Below are 27002 nucleotides of genomic sequence, written 5' to 3' on the forward strand. Positions count from 1 at the left end.
TGCAAACGGCGAATCTCAATGAAATATATTTTTGGAATAGGAGAAACTGCATTTATATTTATTTATTTTCTGTTTGGGTGTGTGGATGTGTTTATAACATACTCTACTATGAACATTTAGCTGAATCTAACTTATTTGGGGATTTGTATTTGTATTTATAAATAGACAAACATTATGTTTAAATGAATTTAAAAAATACAGAGAGTTGGGAGGAGGTTTTGGGTTAGTCTGTAATTAAAGATTATATTTAGCTTCAACTGAAAAAAACAGATCTATGGTCTCTAATAAGGGAAACCAGTTAAACATATGTAGGATAGAGAGCAGGAAAAGAATATTGAGGAATAAATATACATCAATAAAAATAAATAAACATAAAATAAGAGGAATCTGGTAAATTTATCAGACAGGCGGATACAGATTTGCTCTTTCTGTTGACACAAGCCCACGTGCTCATGAAGAGTGACGCAACTGGTTTGACTGACAGCAGAGCTGGCCTATCAGGACGCATGATGCATTCATGACGTACAGCGATTGGCTGAGACCCAAGCACTGCTCGATCGTGATTGGTCAACGTCTTTACTCCACTTCAGGAAACGTTCGCAGACAACGTATGAACACAATAAAAAAACGTGATTTAACCCAAATATAAGTGTACCAGCTCTTCAAAAGACAATATTTCAGGTACGTTTGTTAGGTAGCTTTTAAACATTTAGTTTTCTGCGTCTATCTCGTTGTCTCTGCTGCGTTACTGTTTTGTAATCCAATCAGGAAATAAGGTAACGTTATACAGCGAGCAGATTCCGTACTTATCTATGAAGTGTGTCTAGACGGAGTGTTAGCTGGTGTTAATGGTTAGTCTGCTGGTGAATGCTGATCGGTGTGCTTGTAACAGGTCAAAATGAGCGTTGGGTTCATCGGAGCAGGTCAGCTGGCTCATGCTCTGGTGAAGGGCTTCACAGCAGCAGGTAACATCACACACACCAGCCCCTAGAGCAGCCAAAACACCACACCATCCCCAACAATACAAGACTTGACTGTGTGGAGTACACATGAAACACACTCTACAACTGGCGAACAGCCCCAATCATCCCCAACAAAACAAGACTTTATATATGCTTGTAGCTTCCCTTATAATAACATATAATCTGATTCACATCAATACTAGGGCTGCACGTTTTCAAGTTTTACATTAACCGTTAACCGAGGACCTTAGCGGTTAATAATCGGTTAACCATAGTGTGCGCCAGGGTTTCCGTTGTCCGGTAATTTCCAGACATTGGCCAAAAAAAAGAAAAAAAAGAAATGTCCGACAAAATTTAATCTCTCCGGTCAAATTGTCCTATTAAAACTACCTAATAATCCCGCCCACTAACACAATCTGTATTTGAGAATAAGCCTAAAATGTATAAAGCAAATATACACCGACCTTTGGCTATGTTATAAAGGAACAGGCTCTAGTAATGGTTATGTAACTTTCCGTGTTTAGGCGAAGGTAACAAGCAGGCTCCGCGGCCGCCTCGCTAAGGCTATGACTATGATCATGTTTGACAGGTACAATATTTGAAAATCGATAATTATTTTTTTAAATTACATTTATATCTGAATTTATGTCAACCTATAGACTTTCAAATATCAAAATGTCATGAATTAATATGTATTTGTGTACAAAATGACATATAAACATATTTTCCTATTATATTTTGCCTGGAAACGCTTCCAACAAGGCGTCAGTTCTATTTCTAGCATGCACGCGTCGAGCCGCGCCTGAGCCGCGCGTCTCACGCAGGCAGTCGGCAAGCTCTAACCTGTTAACATGGGAACCGAATTAAAAACAGACACGCCACGCAGCTGAGATGCTTTCGCTCCTGACCGGCCTAATGATGCCCGGGTGTTGGCTGTTGAGATTACAACAACGAGGTTGTACTTGAAGTATATCTAAGCACTGTATTGCAATACTTGCATTTTGCCCCGTCACTCTCAATTTTAAAGTGCTCCAACGCTGTACTTTTTTTTGCCCGCTTCATATTAGAAAAATGACTTCTTCTTGTGGACATTACAAATGTCTGGGAGCGCTCTGGCGGTCTCTAGTGGTGCAAAAATGTATTACAACTAAATTCAATGCACGCCATTGACGTCACTTAACCGAGCAAAATGTTTCACTCGGTTACGCAATTTTTAACGGTTAATCGGTTAACCGGTTAACCATGGACACCCCTAATCAATACACTTCTCTGTCCTGGCCATCAGGTGTGATCGCCACACACAGGATCACAGCAAGCTCTCCAGACACAGATCTGCCCACTGTCATCGGGCTGAGAGTGAGTGTTTGACCAGCTTCTGAGTCATGCTAAAAAGAGACCGCAAATGAGCAGCCATACAATTACGAACATCTTTAGAAAAGGCACTTTCTCCGTATTTCAGAAAATGGGAGCAAACTTCACCACCAGTAACAAAGAGACAGTGAACAAGAGTGATGTTCTGTTCCTTGCGGTCAAGCCACACATCATCCCCTTCGTTCTGGATGAGATCGGGCCAGACATCGAGGAGCGTCATCTCATTGTGTCCTGTGCTGCAGGAGTGACCATCAGCTCCATCGAGAAGGTCAGAACAACACACAGATCCTGCCGCTTTGGTTCAACAAAATAATAAATAAATGAGGAAAAAGCAAAATGAGTGAGAAATATGAAATATCCATTTATGTGTAATTTTTATTTTTTTGGTATGTGTTTATTCACAACTTTGAGGTTGGTAGAATATGACATAAAAAAAAAAAAGGAATGCATTCTATTTGTATTTTTTTGTTTGTTTGTTTGTTTGTTATCTTACAATATCACAAACTCTCGTTATGTCGAGATCAGGAGAAATTTAAGTCGTTTATAACGAGAAAACAATGGAAAAACAATAATAATAATAATGCACGGCCGCTTAGAAATGCTGTATGCGATAGCACATCAATTAAATTCTATATCAATTCATAGCTTCTTCTATTTTCAGAAACTGCTGCAGTACCGTCCCGCACCTAAAGTGATGCGCTGTATGACGAATACTCCAGTGGTGGTGCGTGAGGGGGCCACGGTGTACGCCACGGGCAGCCATGCACAGGTGGAGGACGGGAAGCTCCTGGAGCAGCTCATGGCCAGTGTGGGCTACTGCACAGAGGTGGAGGAGGACCTGATTGATGCCGTCACTGGCCTGAGTGGCAGCGGCCCGGCCTATGTAAGAGACCTAGGGGAGTTTAAACAGCCACTGTGCTCCTCGTAGCTTGTTTTGTACATCCACCTCTCGTTTGTATCATTTAGGCGTTCCTTGCTGTGGAGGCTCTCGCTGATGGAGGGGTGAAGATGGGACTCCCCAGAAGACTAGCTGTGCGACTGGGAGCTCAGGCCCTTCTTGTTAGAAACCTTTCTGATATTGATAGTCTGATGATTCTCCGTGTCTGAGATTTACAGTGCAGTGATGGGGTTTTTTTTTTTGCAAGGGGGCGGCAAAAATGCTGCTGGAGTCGGAGCAGCACCCCGGACAGTTGAAAGACAACGTGGCTTCGCCCGGAGGTGCTACGATCCACGCTTTGCATGTCCTGGAAAGCGGCGGCTTCCGAAGCCTCCTGATCAATGCTGTGGAGGCATCATGCATCAGAACAAGGTACAGCAGACAAAAACCAAAAAACTAGCCTAGAAAGAAGTCAAATTGGAATTTCAGATGAGTGATTTTCTGCTAGGGTTCATCTGCCTTTTATCATAATTCATAATTTATTCATGCTGATTGAGTTCAGTTCAGTTCCAGTGTCGTTCTTGTAAAGCTAGTGTCTTTATCAGGTCAGTTCTCACCCAGTAGTCACAATCAAGGTGTTTTTACTGTGTACTGACATCACAACAGTTAAGCTGTCAGCTACACTACTTATTCTGTTCATGTTTTATTGTAAAACACATTTGCTGCTAATTTTATTAGCAATTTCTATATTGATTTGCTGCCTTTGCTGTTGATTTTGCTGACCTGCATGCAGACATGGCCACAAAGCTCCTGTTTGCTGGGCCCTTTAAACAGTTTTGTCTTCCAGAAAGACATTGCTCACTCTTGCTCACTCCTTTTGACAGGGAGCTTCAGCACTTGGCCGATCAGGAGAAGATTTCTCCCGCTGCCATAAAGAAGACGACTCTGGACAAGGTTCTTCAGCAGCCGGGTGTGACGGCATCAGGGGTGGGTGTTAGGACCGGACTCAATCTCTTTAACAGCAGCTCCTCCAGACACAAGAAGAACTGAACCTCATCAGCACCACGCCGGGTCGAAGGGTGAAACCACTCCAGGAACTAAAGATTAGACACTAAAACACCCAAAAAATGTTTCAGTTGTTCTCAGATAAACTGGTTAATGGGGGTTTTTATTAAACTGCACGGTGTGTTCTCTTCATTTTCTATATTGTGCTTTAGCATTATGCTGGTTTATACCAACTCTAAGCAAGTTTCTCTTGATATACACTGTAAACTATACACTGTGTAGATTTATTAATCAATGTCAGAAAATACTGTATTTTGCAAAGTGTATCAGGGCTGACTTGAATAATTAAAGCATTTATAGTTGGATTTCTAATTTTGAAGTTGACCTTCTTCCCCCCCTTTTATTAAAATTAATTCTTACATTTAAAATGTACATTGTACTGGTCTGATGAGTCTCAATTTCTGTTGAGATATTCAGATGGTAGAGTCAGAATTTGGCGTAAACAGAATGAGAACATGGATCCATCATGCCTTGTTACCACTGTGCAGGCTTGTGGTGGTGGTGTAATGGTGTGGGGGATGTTTTCTTGCCACACTTTAGGCCCCTTCATGCCAATTGACATCGTTTAAATGCCACGGCCTACCTGAGCATTGTTTCTGACCATGTCCATCCCTTTATGACCACCATGTACCCATCCTCTGATGGCTACTTCCAGCAGGATAATGCACCATGTCACAAAGCTTGATCCATTTCAGACTGGTTTCTTGAACATGACAATGAGTTCACTGTACTTAAATGCCCCCAACAGTCACCAGATCTCAACCCAATAGAGCATCTTTCTCTATCAATATGGGCCAACATCTCTAAAGAATGCTTTCAGCACCTTGTTGAATCAATGCCATGTAGAATTAAGGCAGTTCTGAAGGCGAAAGGGGGTCAAACACAGTATTAGTATGGTGTGATGCCCAAGAGCCGATGATAATCAGGCGCATGTAATCTACTAACAACACAGGTGCAAAATGGGTAAGGAAATGCTTTTCTGAGTTGTAAATAATGTCACAAATACCATTAAACTGACTACCAAAAACTTTAGTGAACCACTTTGCATGATCTATTTAAATGCTCTCCTCTCATAAACGTTGCGTCTGAAAGGCATACTCTTACAAACGCATATGCATTAAGGTCAGCTGCAAAAATAACGGTCTACCTTTCATGGCTAATGTTTCAGTGGGCATCTTTTATTTGTACCTGTTTTAATGCCAAAAGAAGGTTTGGGCTTGTGCAAGCTGTTAGTATATCTGGCCCTTTTTAGTAGTAATAATAGTCATGATTCATTAATATGAAAACTTCAGCAGTTGCTTCTCACACTGGAATTGCTTGTATTTTCATATGAGCTTTTGTTCTTCACACTGTCTGATCCCTGCAACGGACTGTTTGTGGCAAATATGACAGTTGTTATCTTATATCTATCTATCTATCTATCTATCTATAAAGGATATAAACTAACCACAAACATAATCTGCTGTGGTCATGTTCAGAGAATAAATTGCTTTGTCTACTTCCACTGAATGTTATATAATTTCACATAACCTTCCACCATTATGAATAGCTACTGAATAGTTTATAGGAACTATGGGATGTTTGGTATGTGTGTTAATGATAATTAATATATTAAATATTGGACACATCACAAGAGTGATACTCTGAAAAGCCCTGAGGGGATGTGAAGTCCGTGCCCGCATCTGGGCAGAATCACTGGCTGGAAGAAAGAAAGTTCTTAATTAGATTTTCATCCCAAGCAGCAAACTGTGAGGGATGAGTTCCTGTTCTGATCTGGCTGAGACCAGACAGTCGTCTAGGAAATTCATAATGCAGAAAGAGCAGCATCCATGTGACACATGCCGAATTTTTACCCTACATATGTGCATTCATATCATCGCAGTAACAGTAAATCCAATGTAAACTGGCTCTCAAATGAGTGTGTGTTCCTCTTATCAGTTAAAATGTAGTATGATTTCTTTTATTTATTTATTCCGTTGTTTTAACCATTAACTTTTAGTGCTTTAAAGGGCAGTTTTATATTGTAATGTTTTAAGTTCTACTAACCATAAAAGGTACAACTGTGATAAAACCCGAGAGAAAGGCTGCATGGTAAGAATCTGCTGATCAACTGAGCGCGCTCGTAGCAACTATGATCAAATGTTTTCATATATCTTAAAAAATGTGTTTCTGTTGGTCAGTGTTGGAGGAGCTCAGCTTGGCCTGAGACTTATCCTATCCATTTGATAGATGAAACTGTCTTGAAACATTTGCAATAGTTTTGTAAAAGACTTCATGTTTAGTTTGGCTGTGTGTTTGTTGTATTTACACCGTGTTGACCAGCAGCAGTCACCAGCCTCTATGCTTGTGTCGACTCAATTTGCGAAACATGATTCATTTGATCAAGATCTTCCCCTGCATTAACCTTAACACAAACCCGTCAGAAGTGAATTATATGCTTGCTAACACTTAGGACCCCTGCTGGCCAGATGGCTGCCCCCTCCTTAAACAACAACAAAAACCCTACTATAAAGGGTCAGATTAGAACATTGTAATTAAATTGTAGTCTATTATTTATAAATTACAGTTGTAGCTCTAGACAGTAACCTATGGCTATGATTTTATTAATACCGTTGTCTGATTGATTTTATAGTCAGAAATCAAACAAAATAATAAAGCAGTTGTACTGGGATAAAACCATGGTTAATTTAGGTAAGGATTGTGATGTCCACTTTTTTTTTTTTGAAGACATTAAAGACGTTCTAGCATTCCTATCGCAAATAGTGGATATTTGAATTTAATGCTTGGTCAATATTAAACAAGGATGATTGTCCACTAATAATGGTGATCATATTCAGCCGCAAACATGAGGTGAGAGGCAGTGAAAGAGGGAGAGAGAGCAGAGAGCGAGCGTAGAGCCAGAATGGCGCGCTACATGTGTATATTAATATAGAACAAATATCTTTTTTCTTCTTCTTGTATATTTAATTATTTTTTTTTTAATAATCTTCCCCCGGGAGTTTGTGCCCTACGCAAACTGCGTTCTCTGTGTGTTTAAGGGGCGGCGGTAACCTGATTTTAACCGGCTGCTCGCGAGCGGATCCGTGCCGTGCCGTCAGACCGACAGGTGGCGTGGTGGTGCACCGCGCTCGTTCTGCGCCTCGGTCTGTGTGTAGAGAAGAAGACATGGCGTCACGACTCTCAACAGACAGTGCAGCAGCAGGTGAAGAATGAAGAGCTGCGGGATCAACTCACACATGTTTTCTGGTCAGATCTCTCTGCTGTTGTTATCAAACAACAACATATTATTATTATTATTATATGACTGTTGTTCTCGGCTGTGTGTCGCTGCCGCTTCAGTGACTCCGGCTCTGATCTCGCTCATTACTCGAGAAATACACAACATTACTAAAGCCCCGTTCACACTGCACGTCGGACCCGCAATATTCCCGTAACATTGCCTGGTCGCCTTCTGTGTGAAAGCAACCACGTCCCGGAATTGATTACCGAATCGAACCCGGGTCGGGGACATAGTAACATTGCGGTAATCGATCCGGAACGAGCGCTGTGTGAACAAAAGCCAGATCTAATTCGGTATCGAAGTGATGACGCGCGTTATCGCGCGACTCTTTTACCGGCTGTTTTGATGGAAGATCAACATTCGCGACGAAAACATATGTGCAAACTGTAATGAAGCAGAGATCAGTTAGTTCCTCACTTTCCGCGCTGACGCAGAGATCGTTTGCTTGCTTCAGTTAAAGTATAACGTGCCAAGCGTTGTCGACTCGTACATTACACGTCACGCGCTGATGTCACGTGTCGTTACGGGATCTTCAGGGGTTGTGTGTGAAAGCACGCACATATACCGGGTCATCACTGGCAGTGTGAAAGTGCCAAATCTAGCGACCAGGGAACAATTACAGGAACACTTTACCCCTGTATTTGCCGGAATGGCAGTGTGAAAGGGGCTTAACTCAACTCTTCCCTGACGTGTTTGATTTTTATTATACAGCGTGTTTAACGTTTGTACATCTGATAGTCTCTGTATTTACACCACACCAACATCATTACATGAATATATACATTTGGAAGAATAAACATAAACAGCAGGAATGATTTGAACTGAACTGAAGTCAAGTTTGATTTGAGTTTATTTGACAGGATGTTTATTGCCTGTTTATTTATTTTTCTTTTTTACTTCTAAGTATTTCCTGACATGATTGTGTTTAATATAATACTTGCTGTTGTTTTTGTGGATTATATTTATATAATAAAATTACATGCTAATGTATAATATATATATATATATATATATTACATTAAGATAAATTCAATATAAATGATTAAACAGTATTTTTAATATTTGACTTTATTAGTAGAATATGTATAATTATGTATATTAGTACTATACTTGTTTTTATTTAATACTTTATAATGACAAATAAATAAGCACGTTTTTAACATGCTCTTTGTATTAATATTTTCCTTGAGTAATTGACCGAAAAAATATGTTCTAAGAGTTTTTCTGTTTAACATGATTTATTTTTAATGTTGCAATCACACACACACAGTCCAGTCAGCCTTTTCAATGATAAGAGGTCAAAAACCTTTGTGCATGTTTATTCTACACGAATTAGAAGCTGCTGTTTTCTATGGTGTAAAGGGTGTTGCATTGCTTGAACTCTCGTGTGCTCTTCTCGTTCGTTCTGTCAGCCTGACTGAGTGTTGCGATGGAAATCATGGCTGTGAATCTGCTGGCCACGTCTCCGTCCACCTCCACGCTCCCTCCGTCTCCCTGCGAGGAGGACTCCTTCCCTCTGTCTTCTCTGGACAGCGAGGACTACGTGTTTGTGGAAGCGCGGCATCCCAACAAAGTGCTGGAAGGCTTGAACAGCTTACGGCTCAATAACGCCTTCTGCGACGTGACCCTGTGCTGCGGAGGACAAGAGTTTCCCTGCCACCGTATCGTACTGGCCTCCTTCAGCTCTTATTTCCAGGTAATAGTCCTTGACCTAGATAACTGCCAGTTATATCCCTTATGATGAACTCAGACGTGTGGTGTTTGTCTTGTTGGCGCAGGCCATGTTCTCCACCGACCTGATGGAGTCTCGTCAGGAGCGTGTGGCCATCAACGGAGTGGAGCCGCAGATGATCGGGATGCTGGTGAGCTACGCCTACACGGCGGAGGTGGTGATCTCCAGGGCTAACGTGCAGGCGCTCCTGGCGGCCGCTAACCTGCTGGACGTGATGGCGGTGCGGGAGGCCTGCTGCAGGTTCATGGAGCGACAGATGGACGAGATGAACTGTGTGGGCATTCACTGCTTCGCCGAGGCGCACTCGTGCCCAGAGCTGGAGCGACGCAGCATGGAGTACATCCAGCAGCACTTCAGCACCGTTTGCCAACAGGTGACACTTCAGATGAGCTCTTAAAGTGAAGCTCAGTGAGCACAGCAGGGTCAGAATCCAACTTTACCATCAACTGGCAATATTTGACCCCTGGAAGTCATTTCCTGGGTCAGTTTTACAATTGTAAATGCGTTTAGTTTTATAGTTATACTATTAATTGTGTCTGTGTTAAATGTTCAATATCTACATTTAATCAACCTGCTTGATCAGCATCAACACAAGTCAGAAGCTGCATCTGAGATGGCGTTTATCTTTATTTACACAGACTGTTTAATGCTGCACGAGGAGATTAATGCAGTTTTAAATACATTTAAAATATCAGGAACTCATAATAGGCTGGAGGTGCAATATTATGACTGTCATAATTGTTGATTATTGTCTTTGATGTTATAGTAAAGATTATTACATAATAATTGACAGACTGCATTAGAAAAGTAGTGTTCTTTAAGGCTGCACGGACAAAACAAACCAAGAACCATTTATTTATACATCTACATTTCTCTGATTGGCCATTGCATTCAGATGCTCTGCAGATAGATGTGTAAATGGTTAAAATGCAGCAAAAATTATAGTTTATCTTTCTAGCATATAATATCACAGTCGACACATTCATGTTCACATTTCACTTTATTTAACTGTACAGTGGTGTTTTCTGTAGTCATGTATAGCTCAGATTTCAGAAAATATTTTGCCTTTCTACTCCATAGAAAGATAGTTGTTTTTTTTACCATCTTGCTAGTGGTTAAAGAACGGTTATCTCCAAGGTTTTGATCCAGTGTGTTAATTTTGTTTCAATATCTCTCGTTGTAACTTCTGTTGTTTTGAAGTGTGCTTTATAAATTAATAAACTAAACAACGGCACTTAGAAACCTCCTGAAGTCAAACATTTAGAGCGAAGAGGCTAAAATAATTACATCACATCTTTTTAAAACTGAACACTTCTGAGAAAATGTCCATAAATCACGCTGTTTTAGTTCAGTAATAATGTTAATCAAGGGCTCTTGTGTGCTTTCACAGATAACAGAAATAACTTTAGCAGAGGATACAGTCATAAAGGATTTTTTAGTAATGTAAGAATATGTAATTTACCCCACTTTCAGCCATTAAAGGGGTATTTAAGAGTTCATTATACTTTGAGCTCATGCCTTCTTTCTCTTGTTTCGCCTCCTCAGGAGGAGTTTCTGTCTCTTTGTGCCGATAAACTGACTGAGATCATTTCCAGTGACCATCTGAACGTGCCAAAAGAGGAGACGGTGTTTGAGGCGGCCGTCGTCTGGCTGGAGAAGAACACTTCACGCAGACAGAGCTTCGAGAAGGTAACCTCTTCATGTATTCAGGGAGACACCCTACTGATTCGACTTCTCTATTGACCGACTCCAGTAATGCTCTCTCACTTATGCTGTGGTCACACTAGACATTTAAATATGATATGATATAATGTCACACTCATCTTCTCTAAAACATAAACTCAACATAGCAAACAATGCTAAATTTTAAATGTTCCTGCAGCTTTATAGTTTATGTTCTTTTATTTCTGCTAAGATGTCACGCTGTAAAGTATCGCTCTTCTGTTGGTCAGACCTCTTCGTGTATGATACGATTTAGCAGGTCAGAGTTCACCAAACCAAAATGAGAAACGTCTTCAAAATGAGCTTGCATTTTTGATTTTTAGCAGTGGTCAACCTATTTCCTGTTTGGCCGATGCGTTCGAGGCAGGGCTTTTATTTTGACAGCGCAGTTTATTCATTCTCCCTCTTGTTCGCTGTCATCTTAAACAGTTCGGTCTAATACGGGTAAGTTTGTCTAATAATCGGATAGAACCGGTAAACAAATGAATTCAAATGTATACAAAAAGTATTATAACGATTGCTTTTATATTATTATTATTATTGATAGAAAAGCAAACATTGATACTTCATTGTTTGCCGTCAGTTAGTTTGAATGACTAATGAACATTTAATTTCACAAACCTTTCAAACTTTAGTCAGATCCAGTTGTGAGATCTTGTGTGCATTTTTATCCAGAAAGAGTGTGTGTTCTCTGTGTGATGGTCGATCCTTGCAAATTGAATGCTTTTAACATTAAATTAGTGAAATTAAAATGATGCTGTGCTTTATGCATTTGCCCTCTGTCATATTCATGTCATTTTCTGTGCTGTGTAAAATGAGTGTTACCTCGGCTTTATTTGGAAAAATATGATTCCCAATGCACACGAACTTCCCAGAATACCTAGTGCCCTGTTGGTTACAGTGTTTACTTCCTTTTTATATTATATATTTATTTGTGAAAAAATACTTTTCTCATTTAAAGAATAAGTATTTAACACATCTTTTTTTTTAAAGTTCAGACTGTGCTGTTTACATATCTTTGTTGCTATGCAGTTATTTAAAGACTAGACCTTAATTACAGCTCTTAGGAAAAGCTCATTGCAGATCTCATGGGGATGTAAAGCAGTTCTGAATGAACAGCACCGATATTAAGTTGCAATCCGTAGAGTTTGCTAAGACAAGTGTCATTATCACTATTACTCATCATTTGGTTTAAAGAGAGAGTTCACCCAGAATTGAAAATGGTGTTATCATACCCTCATGTCACTTCACCTGGTTGCTCCCGTCACCAGGTTCTGGAGCACATCAGGCTGCCCCTCATCAGTCCGTACTACATTCACGACGTCATCGAGACCCTGGACGTTGTGAAGGAGTCGATCAGGTGCCAGAAGCTGATCTCTGAAGCCAAGGACTACTTACTGCTGCAGGACCGCAGAGGAGAGCTGTACAGCCCCCGAGCTCGACCTCGACGGGCAACAGGTGACCCCAAACCTGTCCTGCTACAACCCCTGCTTCACTCGGGCGTCTTTCTCATTGTTGTAAGACAGAGCTGAGCTAAAGTTATTGAATGCAGTTTGTGACCATTGAGAAAGTGAGCGATAAGTATGAGAACAATTCATATTAAATGTGTTCATTTAAAGGCCAGTCAAACGATTTGATGCATTTACTCATTATTACTACTTTGAACATTTATAACAGTCATAGAAACTTTGTTAACTTCACCATAACCCTGCTATGGACGCCAGTTTCTGCCAATGAATAAATAAAATTTAAAAAAGCTTTTTATATCACAATTCGGATTTTTTTCCCTTCACATAATTGAGATATTAAGTCACAATTGCATGATATAAAGTCACAATTGGGAGATTAGATTTAATTTTTTTTCACAATTGAGATATAAACACACAATTCTGAGTTTTTTTTTTTCTCAGGATTGTGAGATATAAACTCGCTATTGTGAGTAGAAGTCCAATTTTGAGGTTATATCTCACAATTGTGTTATAGTCAGAATTAAAGCTGCGGTAGGTAACTTTTGACACTCTATCGGTTAATAAACAGAACTGCTTGCGTCTTGCGGAAGAACATCGTAGCCGGATCTACTTCTCTCTGTTTATGTCTATGAAGAATCACAAAGGTACTGGGTTACTCCGCCGCGGTACCCCCGAAGCAATCTAAAATAGTCCGAATATAAACACTTATTATAGGTGTACCCTAGTGATTCAGGACAAGCTAAAACACGGTTTGGAAAATGGATTCACGATGTACTCGCTTATTATATAAATTTTTCTACATTTTGAACACAAACAAAGTTACGGACCGCAGCTCTGATTGGTTATTTCTTACCGGGAGTGGTCTGTAACTGCAAATGGCAATAGGACACTGGGAGGAGCCAGAGGAGCTTGATTTATTCACAGATTATCTGTCTCATATTCTACTGTCAGGACATAATGACAGGTTTAACAAATATGTAAAACATATTTTTTTTTACAAAAGTTCCCTACAGCACCTTTAAGAGATGAGACAAGTCAGAATTGTAAGTTTATGTCACAGTTCTGACTTTATTTCTCTGAATTGTGACTTTGTCTCACAATTCTGACTTTTTAACTCACAATTACAATTTTGATGCAATCACGCAATTATGAGGGAAAAAAAGTCAATTGTGTGTGGAAAAAGTCTCAATTATCTTATTTTTAATTCGGTGTCAGAAGCGGGCTTCCATACCCTGCTCTGTGATGAATGTCAGAACAAATCTGAAGTGCTGTATCTGCTCTGGACATTGCTCTCTCAGCCAACATCATGAGGTGTTTCATCTGGAACAAGCACGGTGTCTTCTTGAAGACTGTAGTCATCCAGCGGCTGCTGTGTTTGTGTCTGTCAGGCACGGCGGAGGTGATCGTGACTGTAGGAGGAGAGGATGATAAGGTGGTGCTGCGCAGCGTGGAGAGTTTCGACCCCCTCACCAGCCAGTGGAAGAGTCTGGCCTGCCTGCCCTTCGCTGTCAGCAAACACGGCTTAGTGGTGTCCGGTCAGTGAAGGTTTAGTTGATAGGGCTGGCGGTACATTCATGCATCATTTGTAATGATGTTGCTGTTTTCAGGCTCCATGCTGTATTTGGCTGGCGGTGAGTTTCCAGACGGCTCGGCCAGTAGAGAGATGTGGCGCTACGACCCGTGCTTTGACTCCTGGACAGAGATGGCACCCATGAACGTGGCGAGATCAGAACTGGGTAATGGCCACCAAATTTGTACTAATGAATGTTTTCATGGTCTCTTCCAGCTTGTGGTGGAATGCAGCATCACACCCTGTCCTATGTCTTCCCCTTGTTTGGAAACAAAGCAGATCCTGTTGTCCTGTAATGAACGAGAGCGTTGCTGTGTTTGTGTTTCCTCAGGATTGGTGATGTTGGATGGATATGTGTTTGCTGTGGGAGGCTGGGAAGGCCGTTCTCGCCTGGACTCTGTTGAGTGTTATAATCCACAGACAAACACATGGCAGTTCATGGACTCGGTCAAGATGGCGGTCACTAGTCCAGCTGTGGTGGCGCTGGATGGATTACTCTATGTGACAGGTAGCAGGCTTCCTCCAACTTAAACTCCAGACAGTGAACATTTGAGTCCAACTATATGGACGGCATGTGGCCTGATGTTTAAGCTTTGTCTGTGCTCTTTTCATTTAAAATGAACCACTGTATTTTAATCATGATCCAAACAAAGATGCAGCATGAGTAGTTTTTAAACTAAATTAGACTTTCATTTAAAAATTTGAAGCAAAAACAGAATAGTCTGACTTTAGATTTGTGAAACTATAGATAAAAATGATCTGCATGAAACCGAAAGCACAGTTGATCTGAATGAGATGCAGTTCACACTCTGACAGCAGGGGGCGCTTATGAACAGCAGTGTTTCCTTGGTTACAGCTGTAAACAAAGCAGAGATTCATCTCTGAATGATGCATATTAAAGTAAAGAAAATACCACGTAAACTTTTCTAAAGACAGTCAGTTCCCCTCGGAGAAACATTCATATAAACTCCTACACCAACTGTATCGCTGTTTGTTTAGCATCTCAAACAATTTGAATCATCACTTATTTTAAGCAATTTTCGACCGGCATGCTAACATCCCTAAAAATGGTAAGTTATTTTTGTCATTAACTTTTTTTTTATAATTTTAATTTTTTTAAAAAATAAATATTTTTTTTTAAATGAGCATAATCAAAGTAGGTTATATTAAGTATTTTTTGCGTAATAGGTTTTTCAAGGGCAGAGTAATATTCCCTTCTGAACCCACAGGAGGTGCTGTTTTAGAAGATGGCGATGGCACAAACATGGCACAGGTGTACAACCCTAAAACATGTGTGTGGACCGAGGTGTCCCCCATGCAGATCGCTCGCTCGGGATCTGCTGCCTGCGTCCTGAAGGGCAAAATATACGTGATAGGTGAATATGGAGGCTTTGATATTTCCTACTCCTGATCCTGTAGAGCAGGGGCTCACAGTTGTTCCTCTCTAGGGGGCTGGCATGCTTCCACCGAGAACACAGATAAGGTGGAGTGCTACGACCCCAGGACCAACAGCTGGACCATGTGTGCTCCCATGAAGGAGAGACGCTATCGACCCGGCGTGGCGGTGGTGGATGGGAAGATTTATGTTTTAGGAGGAGAGGAGGGATGGGACAGGTGAGGGATCCTTCACGCACCATTATCTCCGTCACCATGTCCTACTACACTCAGTCTGATGCCTGCCAGCTCTGTCTGTCTGAGGAGTGTTTCTGTCGTCCCCTGCAGGTATCATGACACTATAGAGCGGTACTGTGAGGAGTCGGACCGCTGGGAGATGGTGGGAGAGATGCCCTCCAGCCGGAGCTGGCTGAGCTGTGTCTCCCTGCAGCTCCGGAAGGACACTCACACGGCCAGCGATCCGGACACTGCAGCCGAGACAGAGTTCCCCGTGGACTGAGAGGAAGCAGCAGGGCTCCTGTATCACTGCCGGCCGGGACAGAAGGCCATGAGCACACGGCTCCATCACAGTTCCCCCCCGGGCTATTACAGAAACGCTGGAGGGTCTTCAGAAAACACTCATGTCATAAGCTATGCTTTCTCCAGTCCGGCCCACTGCCACGGCGTGAGGCTGGATGGATGGATGATGTGTGTGTGTGTGAGAGCTGCTATCCCAGAGTCTCCTCAGTATCAGTTCAATGTGATGTTCAAGTGATGTACAGGGTTCCTTCCATGCGCTGAGCACCTCATGATTGTGACTTGTAAAAGTACTTATTTGTTTTCCAACAGTGTTGTAGTGAGATGTTTTGTACTTTTGTATAGTGATTTTGTTGTATTTATGAGAAGTTTTTTGTTGTACTGAGAGATTTATGGAGTAATTAGCACAGAAACACTGAAAGATGTTAATTGAGTTTCTTTAAAGGGACAGTTCACCCCAAAAAAAGTGTTTCTTCTGTGGAACACAAAATGTTGCTAACCAGTTTCTGGTCACGATTGACTTGAATAATATAAAGATTTATGTATATGGGGACCTGACACTCTTTGGTTATAAAGGTCGTACAGGTTTGGAACAAGTTAAGGGTGAGTTTATTAAGATGAAGAATTTTCATTTAGGGTGAACTATCCCTTTAAACCTTAGTTTTCGTATTGTGCACAGTATGTATGTATGTATGTATGTATACCAAAATGACCTTCTACATTTGCCAAAATGTTGAGTATATAACAGTATACTGCACTGGGTACTGTATCCCACAATGCAACTTGTTCAGCTTGATTGTCTCATTAAGATAAAAAATGAATATATATTTGTGATACAGAGTATATCCCAACACCAATGCATTCTTTCCACATACAGTACTTTTAAGGTCAGTAAATATTTATATACTTTTATTCAGCAAGGATGCAAAATAAATTGATTAAAAAGTGACACTTTTTTTGTTATAAAATATTTACAACTTGGTGTCTTGACATTGAAGACTGGAGTAATGATGCTGAAACTTCAGCTTTACCATCAAAGTTACATTTTTAGTTGTTACTGTATTTTTAATCAAATAAATGCAGCCTTTTTGGTGAGCATGAGCTTTTTTATATATATATATATAAAAAACTGACCTCAATTTTTGACAGTAAAGTACACATGTACAGTATAATTATACAGATAGATTATGTATAGGACATTATGTATTCTGGAAGTTTTATTATAAGTCTGTACAATAATTGCTATACATAACAAAACTACTCTTAAGTTTTCTACCATGTTGAATCTGAATTCTCAATTAAAAAAAAAAAGATAAAAACAGCTATTTTTTCTTTCCACAATATAAATGTACATGTGCTCATCCAATGTCAAAGTGATAAAAAATGACAGGTAAAGACTTTAAAAACTGAACATCCACAAAACAAACAATAATTGAGAAACCAGATTTAGATGGTGAATGATAAACGATAAAAACTGAACATCCACAAAACAAACAATAATTGAGAAACCAGATTTAGATGGTGAATGATAAACGAGGGAAAACTGTGGAGAGAGAGTTCTCAGACCAGGAGTCTCTCGATGGCCATCTGCACCGACTGAATCTGAGGCTTGAGCTGAGAGCCCTCCTTGATGGTGACGGAGGTGGCGATGACGGGCCGGGACACCCCGCACGCCCGGCCCAAGGCCTGCTTGGAGCGCACGAACACGTACGGGACGTTCTTGTCCTCACACAGCAGAGGCAGATGAAGGATGATCTCCAGCGGCTCAGCATCAGCAGCCATCACGATGAACTCCGCAATACCACGGTTCAGGGTTTTAGTGGCTGAAAACAAACCCACAACAAACGTTAGTCACGTCCCGTACAGCCATACTTCTGATCTGTGCCCAGTGACAGCTTTTAGTAGGTCTACACACCTTCGTTGGCCCCTTTTCTCAGTTGTTTGTAGTTGGCCGCTTGCTGCACCAGGTCTAGGATGGTTTTGGCGAGAGTTGCGTCGGCCAGAGGATAAGCTTTAGGATTGACGTCTGATTCAGCCTGGAAGAGAACAGCATTCATGAACAAAGCCAATACTGACTACAAGTTGTAATATGGTTCTAAGCTGCTGTAAACCACGTTACATGTCTCACACGTGGGTTGATTTACTGAGCTAACGTTACATTATGAAATACATCAAAACACCGCGACTTTTTCAAACAAGAACACGACTTTTAGCTACCACGAATCTTTCACTAACAGCGTGAGGTCAAGCATACAGAGGAAAACAGCAGCACGTGCTGAACGCGCAGACAAGGACTACAAACGGATGTCCATATTGACGTCTAACCGCTAACTTTAGTTGAAATGTATAAGATAGAAAATACTTACCATTTCTGCGAGCTGTGGTTTAGACTAATGTAAAAAAAAAACTCAATAAATAAATGCCTGCAGTCCTCTCGGCGTGTGCTTCACGGAGGACAGAATTTAAACGGTCGTCTGGCGGGAGTCGTGCGGCGAACGTTCTAAAAACGTGCATGGAATTCGACGCTTCGTCGTACGTCATCAAAACGAGACTGTGAGATCCAAAGGTCTGTTCTGTTGAGTAATGTTAGAAAAAACACACACAATTGCATTAATTTCTCATTAAAATATTGAAGACTGCATGCACTCGTTTTTAAAATAATAACATATATATGAATTTAAGTTCAAATACAGATTTTGAACAATATACAATTATGCATAAAATGGAAAAAGAACAAGAAACAAGAGAGAAAACTACTACAGAATTGGGTACAATCGGGTATAAAAATGTAACAAAACTATAAATGTGGTTTTTTTTTAGCAAACTTTCCTTTATTGACTGAAATTTGTTCAAAATTAGAATTAAATTTAAATTAAAAGCATGCTTCTCCTCTTTAGAATATTCATGAAGTCAAACACTGGTGTGAAGTCAAACATTGGTGGTGGTGTGGACTGTGTGTACTTGCCAATTTTTTAAAAAGGACAGGCCAAGTTAGCAATCCTGAAAACACATCCATGTAAAAATGCTGGTCAGGATGTTGAGCTGTTGTCTCTTTTTAAATCATTGGTAGAATTTAGAGTTGATGTTGAAATTACATATCAGAAACAAACTGATAATGTACTTTTTTTTTTTTTAAATGAGGTGGGGTGTGAGATATGCTTTAGTGACACTGAGAGAGTTTGGAAAAATATTGTTATTGTTTTTAGAGAGAGGGAGAGGGAGAGAGAGAGAGAGATTTTATAATACTCCACACCATTTGCAAAAAAAAAAAAGTTAACAAACATACACTATAATTCACTCAAGACATTTAGCAAATATTAGTTCTCCATTTTTAACAGAGCATACTATTTCTTTATAATTGCATACATTTTTACATTCTTCAATATTCTTCACATTATTTAACATTTTAAACAGAGATCTGTTTTTGGTTTTATAAATCATGAAAAGTCGGACATTTCAGTAGAATAATCTATACACAGTAGAATTATTTTAATATATATATTTTTTTTTGATTTTGAATATATATATATATATATATGTGTATAAGTGTATATATACATACAATTCTGAGTATGGGTCACCATACTTGGCTGAATGTCACTTCACTATTATATATATATAATATAATATAATATAATATAAGTATATATATATATATATATATATATATATATATATATATATATATATATATATATATATATATATATATATATATATATATATATATATATATATATATATATATATGTAAAGTGTAAATTTTCTGTTGTTTTGTAAGGATAAAAAGTCACCGCTGACATTTCTCGCACTTTCCTGGTACCTGAATATTTTATATATAATATATAATGGTCTTGAATACAATATTATAAAATATATATCTTGAATATTTGATCAATATTAATATTAAACAGCTCGGTGTTCCGGTGTGTCCATATATGGTGTTTCGTCGTGGCGCACTGGATTGTGGGTAGGTCTTCAGGTCGGCCATAGCTGTGTTTCCGAGCGGCTGAAGGAGAGAAGAGAGTCATGACGGGATTCAGAGGTTTCGCTCATCTCTCCGTGAGTCCTCTTTCTCTCAGTCCGCACGGCTTTCTCCTCTCTATTCAGTGTCGTGTTTATAATACACACGAACCTTTGAGGGCTCCAGAAGCTTCTCATCGCAGTGCTGCAGGCTAATGCTGCTAGTGTCATGAATGAGCCGGTGTTTGTCGAGCATCTGTGTGAACGGTCCTCTGGACGCTTTAACACCTCAGATCCAGACCAAGTCATTCAGATACACCCCCGAGACTTCTGCTCTCGCGTGTCCTGACAGCTCTTCTAGTGCTGCTGTGTGTCTGTGATGAAGGTCATGGCACAGAGACACTGTACTGTGTGTGATCAGAGACCTTCAGATCAGACACAGTGTGATGGGTCTCATGACATCGAAACCTGTGCGTGTCATAGAGATTTAAACTCCTGGTTTACAGGTAAACTCCTGGTCTAGTTTACCATCGAACATGAGCCATTAACAGTAGTTCAGAGGTTCAAACACTGACAAATACAGTGTACACCTCTTTGAGGATCGCAGACTCGATGGTCAAGCCTTATGGAGAATTAATAGCACGAGCTCAGCTTAACTACTAGAGACTCTCACATCTAGTGTTTTTCACAGAGACGATGTTACGCCGTCGCCGCCCGGAGGAGAGAGGCATTGACTGAACCTCTTGTGACCCGAAAGCCTGCAGCAGCACCAGCCACCCCGCCGCAGGACGTCCAGGTAATGGGAACAGATGAATGCAAATCACCCCTTAAACCCGCTACTCTTACTTAATCAGTACCATTGATATGGCTTGTGTTAGGTGTCCAAGCTTCCCAGCGGTCTTCTCGTCGCCTCTCTGGAGAACTACTCCCCCGTCTCTAAAATCGGGGTGTTTGTGAAGGCCGGCAGTCGCTACGAGACCGCCGAAAACCTGGGAGTCACGCACATCCTGCGCCTGGCAAGCAATCTGGTACAGTTCAGTGTGAAGTGATGATGGATGCAGAGGGTGTTTGTGTAGGTCTCTCAGCTCTGAATTAGTCCCGTGTGTTTCAGAGCACTAAAGGTGCGTCTGCGTTCAGGATCTGTCGCGGTCTGGAGGCAGTGGGCGCCAGTCTGAGGTCTAGATCTACTTCTGTCTGCTTCCAAACACTTCCCGTCTGTCATTTCTCTCACCGTGATGTTGCTGTCTTTTGTTTAAAGTGTGACGTCCTCAAGGGAACACATGGTCTATTCTCTGGACTGTCTAAGAGATGATTTGTGAGTATCTCTGCTTCTAAACATAAGACCCAGTCACACTTTAGTACAGCCCGACCGATGTGGGTTTTTGGGGGCCGATACTGATATTAGGGAGTTTAAAAAAGATATATCGGTCAATATCATTTGTGTATATCAAAACGATGTATCGGTCAGCTCTACACTTTAGTTTGGGGACCAATCCTCGCTATGATTTTTGTCTCAATTAACTCCTAATTACTGCTTATTAATGGAAGTTGTTAAGGGATTAAGAAAATATGGTCATGCAAAATAAAGCATTAATATGCGCCTTATAATTTATGTTAAACAACCAATATGCTAGTAATATTCATGCTGGTAAGCAACTAGTAAATAGTGTAAATTGGTTCTTAAAATGAAGTGTTGCCTTAGAACCAAAGCACATGAGAGACACTACTGTTAAAAAAAAAAAAAAAAAGTTTGGGGTCTGTCATTTTTATTTTAATACAAATCATACCTAGGATGCTTTAAATTGATCAAAGAATGCTAAAAATGTATCATGGTTTCAGCAAAAATACTAAGCAGTTAAAAAAATAACAAAATGAGTAATGTTTGGGAAAATCAGCAGATATCAGAATGATTTCTGAAGGATCATGTGATGCTGAAGACTGAAGTAATGATGCTGGAATCACAGGATGACACATTCAGACTGAAACCGCTGTTTTAATGATTCAGATCTGAAATCGAATGTGACTTGTGTGCATTGTGAACGAGTGTCTTGTGGATGTGTCTCCTGTGCAGGGACGGCGTCACAGAGTACCTGATCAATGTGACCACTGCTCCAGACTTCAGACCCTGGGAGCTGTCTGACCTCCTGCCGAGGGTCAGGATAGACAAGGCTGTTGCAGACCAGAGCCCACAGATAGGTACAGTAGACCCTCCCATCGTGAGATGAATGAGGAGACTCTGTCTGATGCTGATGAGACGCTCTGTCCCTGCTCAGGTGTCCTGGAGAAGCTGCACGAAGCTGCGTATAAGAACGCTTTATCCAACTCTCTGTACTGTCCCGACCACATGCTGGGGAAGATCAGTGTTGATCATGTAAGTGTCTGACAGCAGCTTCTGTCTGGGAGTGTTACCTTAGTAAATCTGAGAAATATGCAGACACTTCTCTTTCTGTTTTGAAATTCTAGCTGGAACAGTTCTTTGCTAATAACTACACCAGTGCAAGAATGGCCCTCGTCGGATTGGGTAAGTCGTTCTCATGAATTTCTGAAGTCCAAACTGGAAGTCTACACCTTCGTTCATTACCTCAGCAAAAACTCAATACCATTTTTCCATTGGCTTTTAGGAGGTTTTAGAAAATAAGATCTGAGACCAACAAATGTTTATAATTGTTTTTAATCTTCACAAATGAACACAACTTGTATTAAAACCACACCACAGTTGAATGACTTCAACATGAGCATCACTAAGCTTCGACAACTATCTCAGTCTTTCAAGAACAGTTTCCCTGAAGGTTTGTGTTAGAATAGTTGACGAGAGCACAGTTGAACACAACCAGGCTGTGAAAGTGGACGAGTGAGTAGATGAGATGTCCTGCTCAGTTTGAGGACTTTTACTGTCCCAAACAACCTCTCTAGTCTCAGTTACACACTTGTTAGCTACCACCTTTTCAGGACAAGAAAAAATCATTAGTGGGTATTACTGCTATACGCTATGTTGTAGAATAAAATGTGAAACTATTTGGGTTTTCTGTTCACCACAGACCTTATTTCTGGCATTTAACCAAACAAATCTGTTTAAAAAAATCCTGTTGACTTCAAGATGATGAAACCAGAAGTACTAAAATGTTAACTTGTTTCCAAATTTTGGACTAAAAACATAAGTCTTCCTTGCAGTACTCTGTTATGCTGTTGAGCTTGGCTGGGCAAAATATTTATGGTATATTTGTGACCATTTTAATACTGACTCGTAATTCGATTAACATGTAACAAATACATTGTAAAAGAAGCATGTGTTCCCAATTCAACATTATATTTTAAACACATTATAGAGGTTATTTATTTTAACCTGATAACTGTCACTCATGTTTTTGAAGATAGACTTGAATGTGCATGATACAAACCAAAATTTTTATATTTCATGACTGAAAACATTTTGTAACATGATTTTGATGTGCCATTTACATGGTAATGTAATGTCTGATTTTAAAATGGGTTTTGAAGGATGAATTTTGAGATTTTATGTTTTCAAGTGATATATAACTTCTGATGATTTCTAAAATGTGATAGAGAAAAAGGCAACGAGGAAGTCTTTTTTTTAAACAAAGGTCAAAGCTCCTTTTATAATGTAGATTTCTGAGGGTGCACTCTTGTCATAAATTGATCTATTACTTTTCCTACATAATTTTTTACAAAAAATATTGGTATAATATATATTTGGGAGTCTTAGACCTTTCCAACGATATATAGTTTGTCAAGATTAGATTAAATTTGATTGTAATATAGTACAGTCAACGTAGGTGTCCCGTATACGGGACGGGGTGACATTTAACAGGTTAAACTAGATTTTCACTGTTTTGCATTTTGTGATACGTCTTGAATCTACTTGGTTAAAATTGTGTTTTGGCTGTTCTACTTGAAATAAAACAACCTTTAATGTAGTTTATTGTGTCACTTGAATGTAGCTGCGTTTAGGGGTCAACCGATATGTGTTTTTCAGGACCGATGTCAGTACCGATTATCACAGATCAAATAGACTAGTAACCGATATTTTGAGCCGATATATAGGTCTGGCGTAAAACTGAAAGTTTGCAAATTTTAAGAACTTTCTTTAAATGCTGTTAAACTAATAAATGCAAATTGGCTTTGAAAATGACTGATACCGATAATATCGGCCCTGAGGAGTGAATGTGACTGTCCCCTGTTAGACGTTTGATCATGCTGCATCTGTGTGTTTGTGAAGGAGTCAGTCATGCTGCTCTGATGAAGCTGGGCGAGCAGTTCTTCAGCACCCATACAGGGACGGGTGCACCTGGGGCTGTTTACCGGGGCGGTGAGTACACCCTCACTTCATGACCTGTACAGGGAGATGAACTGATGATACAACAAAAGGAAGAGTACCTAAAACCACATTAACAGAGTTTACCAGAGTGTAAAAGTTCTAGTATTTTCTACAGAAAAAATAAAAGTTTTTAAGTCTGTTATTTCTTTTGCTGTAGTGCGTCAATAAGAAATATCAGTTTACATTTCCAAACATTACTTTTGACATTTAATTGTTGATGTTGAAAATACTAATGCCCTGAGACTTTTGCACAGTAGTGTATGTAAAAACAACAGTATGAGAAAAGACACCAATGTTAAATGAACGATTATTATTATGAATAATACAAAACTTGTCAAAAACATTCCTGGTTTATATTTCACCCCAAAATCACATTTTTGTATAAGATTTTTGAAAAATTATGCATATTTTAATATATATATATATATATATATATATATATATATATATATATATATATATATATATATATATATATATATATATATATATATATATATATATATAAGAATTTATTTTTATAACCACAGTGAGGATTATTATTGGTATTGAATTGAATAAAATGATTTTAACCATTTATAAATCATGGTCATATTTGTTCCACTGGTTTGAATTTATACAGATTTAAATAGAAAGCTGTGTCGTGTATAACAGTATTTTCATTGTAACTAGAATGTAAAATTAAATATGAAACCGCATTGGGGGAAAAAATAGCAATAATATAAAATGCATGCGTTATGGAGATGAGATTGTATGTATTTATTAGTTTATTTATTTGCACTGAAAGTAATGAGAATTTTGTTGATGGTTATGATTGTTAATAAGTCATATATGAATCCTAATGGATCCAAAAATAACTTGTTTTCTTTGTATCATTTATTTTGTGAGTGTGTGTGTGTGTGTATTTGACCTGGCTGTACTTTAGTAAGTCTGACTGAATGAGTGTGTGTGTGTGTGTGTGTGTGTGTGTGTGTGTGTGTGTATTTGACCTGGCTGTACTTTAGTAAGTCTGACTGAATGAGTGTGTGTGTGTGTGTGTGTGTGTGTGTGTGTGTTTGTGTGTGTATTTGACCTGGCTGTACTTTAGTAAGTCTGACTGAATGAGTGTGTGTGTGTGTGTGTGTGTGTGTGTGTGTGTGTGTATTTGACCTGGCTGTACTTTAGTAAGTCTGACTGAATGAGTGTGTGTGTGCAGGTGAGCTGCGTGTGCAGAGCGGTGGAGGTCTGGTGCATGCTCTGCTGGCGTGTGAAGGAGCCGCGGTAGGCTCTACGGAGGCAAACGCCTTCAGTGTGCTGCAGAGGCTTCTGGGTGTTGGACCACATGTCAAGAGAGGATCCAACATCAGCAGCAAACTCAGTCAGGGCATCGCCAAGGCCACCGCTCAGCCGTTTGATGTGAGTGCTAGACATCTGCGATCACTTTCCTCAAAGTACAGATGTTTAGATCTCACTTCAGTTGATTCTCCTCACAGGCCACGGCCTTCAGTGCTACGTACTCTGACTCCGGGCTCTTCGGCGTCTATATCATCTCACAAGCAGATTCAGCGCGCGAGGTGAGTGTTTAGAGAACAGACAATACTTCTGTCAGTATTCCTTCATTCTGATGTTGCTGTAAACCTGTCTGTCAGTAAGCACACACAGTAACTGTGTGTTTATTTGTGGTTGCACTGTTCCATTAATGCTGTCAGTGTGTGTGTGTGTGTGTGTGTGTGTGTGTGTGTGTGTGTGTGTGTGCAGGTGATCAGTGCAGCCGTGGCACAGGTGACCGCTGTGGCTGAAGGAAGACTTACAGCAGAGGACCTCACCAGAGCCAAGTGAGTCCATCAACACCAGCCAGTCAGTAAATCAAACACCATTCGCTTTTACAGGGGTCATCAGTGTGTGATGAAGGGTGTTGGTATTGTGTGTTTCAGGACTCAGCTGATGGTTGATTATCTGATGTCTCTGGAGAGTTCAGAGGGTCTGCTGGAGGAGCTGGGAGCTCAGGTTTTGAGCAGTGGCACCTACAGCTCCCCACAGACTGTGACGCAGAGCATCGAGTCGGTGACCTCCGGTGACGTTGTCAAAGTAAGTCTCTTATAGAAATCATGGGAGGTTAACCCATGGCCCTGGTGTTGCTAGTGCCATGCTGTACACAGGAGAGCACTACCTACATACTAACAATAAACATAAGTACATGTATTGATATAAATATTCAAAGTGTCAAATAATAATGACTGTTAGCTTAACTGGTGGTTTTGCTAGCAGCACCACTTACACTCAAAACGATGGGATGACAGCAGAATTGTCTTTTTTTTTTATAGGCTGCAAAGAAGTTTGTTGAAAGCAAGAAGACCATGTCATGTTGTGGACATCTGGCAAACACACCATTTGTTGATGAACTGTGAGAGAAAGTGCACACATCGTGCAGCTGCTCATTTGAGTGTGAAAACTTTCAGAACTTGATTGCTGCTGACGGTTGTTTTTTCATCCGTTCATCATGAAGTCTGGTCCTTAGTAATGGTTTCATCAGTTTCGATCCATTTCACTGTATATCTGATGTACGTTCATTAAAACAACTCTATCAGTGATAAATACTCCTTGTCTGTGTCATAATTTCCCTGAAGAGTCTGGGATCATGGATTTGGACCCTTAGCTTTTGGTAGTTCTTCCATTAGCCTGCAGAGAGAGACAATGAGCTGCACGTTAAAACAAAAAACAGCCCGCCTTTTAATTTGTGGTTATGTTTAAGAAATAGGTATGTG

The 27002-nt window shown here is 40.0% G+C and overlaps 4 protein-coding genes across 5 annotated transcripts; 3 read left to right on the forward strand and 1 right to left on the reverse strand.

The window, feature by feature from the left end:
• The first annotated feature begins 541 nt into the window (after window positions 1-541).
• Window positions 542-4587, forward strand: pycr1a (pyrroline-5-carboxylate reductase 1a). Its single transcript, XM_052540720.1, has 8 exons — window positions 542-681; window positions 893-965; window positions 2248-2318; window positions 2422-2601; window positions 2995-3216; window positions 3300-3392; window positions 3479-3642; window positions 4095-4587. Exons 2-8 carry the CDS (start codon window positions 899-901, stop codon window positions 4258-4260), a joined length of 963 nt encoding a protein of 320 aa, XP_052396680.1. The 5' UTR covers window positions 542-681; window positions 893-898; the 3' UTR covers window positions 4261-4587.
• Window positions 4588-7387: 2800 nt separating this feature from the next.
• On the forward strand, window positions 7388-16496 carry LOC127944562 (kelch-like protein diablo). 2 transcript variants are annotated; one of them, XM_052540587.1, is made up of 12 exons: window positions 7388-7521; window positions 8968-9251; window positions 9334-9660; window positions 10833-10976; window positions 12281-12467; window positions 13867-14013; window positions 14086-14214; window positions 14380-14556; window positions 15278-15424; window positions 15497-15662; window positions 15771-15840; window positions 15881-16496. In XM_052540587.1, exons 2-12 carry the CDS (start codon window positions 8985-8987, stop codon window positions 15992-15994), a joined length of 1875 nt encoding a protein of 624 aa, XP_052396547.1. In that variant the 5' UTR covers window positions 7388-7521; window positions 8968-8984; the 3' UTR covers window positions 15995-16496. The 2 variants fall into 2 exon arrangements, with proteins under 2 accessions (XP_052396547.1, XP_052396556.1); XM_052540596.1 differs by having other exon boundaries at window positions 15771-16496.
• A 343-nt stretch (window positions 16497-16839) lies between these two features.
• On the reverse strand, window positions 16840-18490 carry LOC127944673 (NHP2-like protein 1). The gene is made up of 3 exons (XM_052540801.1): window positions 18326-18490; window positions 17875-17995; window positions 16840-17782 (listed from the first exon to the last, which is right to left on the reverse strand). The coding sequence occupies exons 1-3, from the start codon at window positions 18326-18328 to the stop codon at window positions 17520-17522; spliced, it is 387 nt and encodes a 128-aa protein (XP_052396761.1). The 5' UTR covers window positions 18329-18490; the 3' UTR covers window positions 16840-17519.
• Window positions 18491-19902: 1412 nt separating this feature from the next.
• On the forward strand, window positions 19903-26832 carry LOC127944594 (cytochrome b-c1 complex subunit 2, mitochondrial). The gene is made up of 14 exons (XM_052540636.1): window positions 19903-20021; window positions 20614-20718; window positions 20801-20950; window positions 21034-21098; window positions 21181-21237; window positions 21994-22118; window positions 22196-22293; window positions 22386-22443; window positions 24160-24249; window positions 25454-25653; window positions 25731-25811; window positions 25996-26072; window positions 26172-26325; window positions 26562-26832. The coding sequence occupies exons 1-14, from the start codon at window positions 19989-19991 to the stop codon at window positions 26643-26645; spliced, it is 1377 nt and encodes a 458-aa protein (XP_052396596.1). The 5' UTR covers window positions 19903-19988; the 3' UTR covers window positions 26646-26832.
• The last annotated feature ends 170 nt before the right edge of the window (window positions 26833-27002 follow it).

This window comes from Carassius gibelio, chromosome A3 (assembly GCF_023724105.1).
Source record: "Carassius gibelio isolate Cgi1373 ecotype wild population from Czech Republic chromosome A3, carGib1.2-hapl.c, whole genome shotgun sequence".
In the NCBI taxonomy this organism is placed as follows: domain Eukaryota; kingdom Metazoa; phylum Chordata; class Actinopteri; order Cypriniformes; family Cyprinidae; genus Carassius; species Carassius gibelio.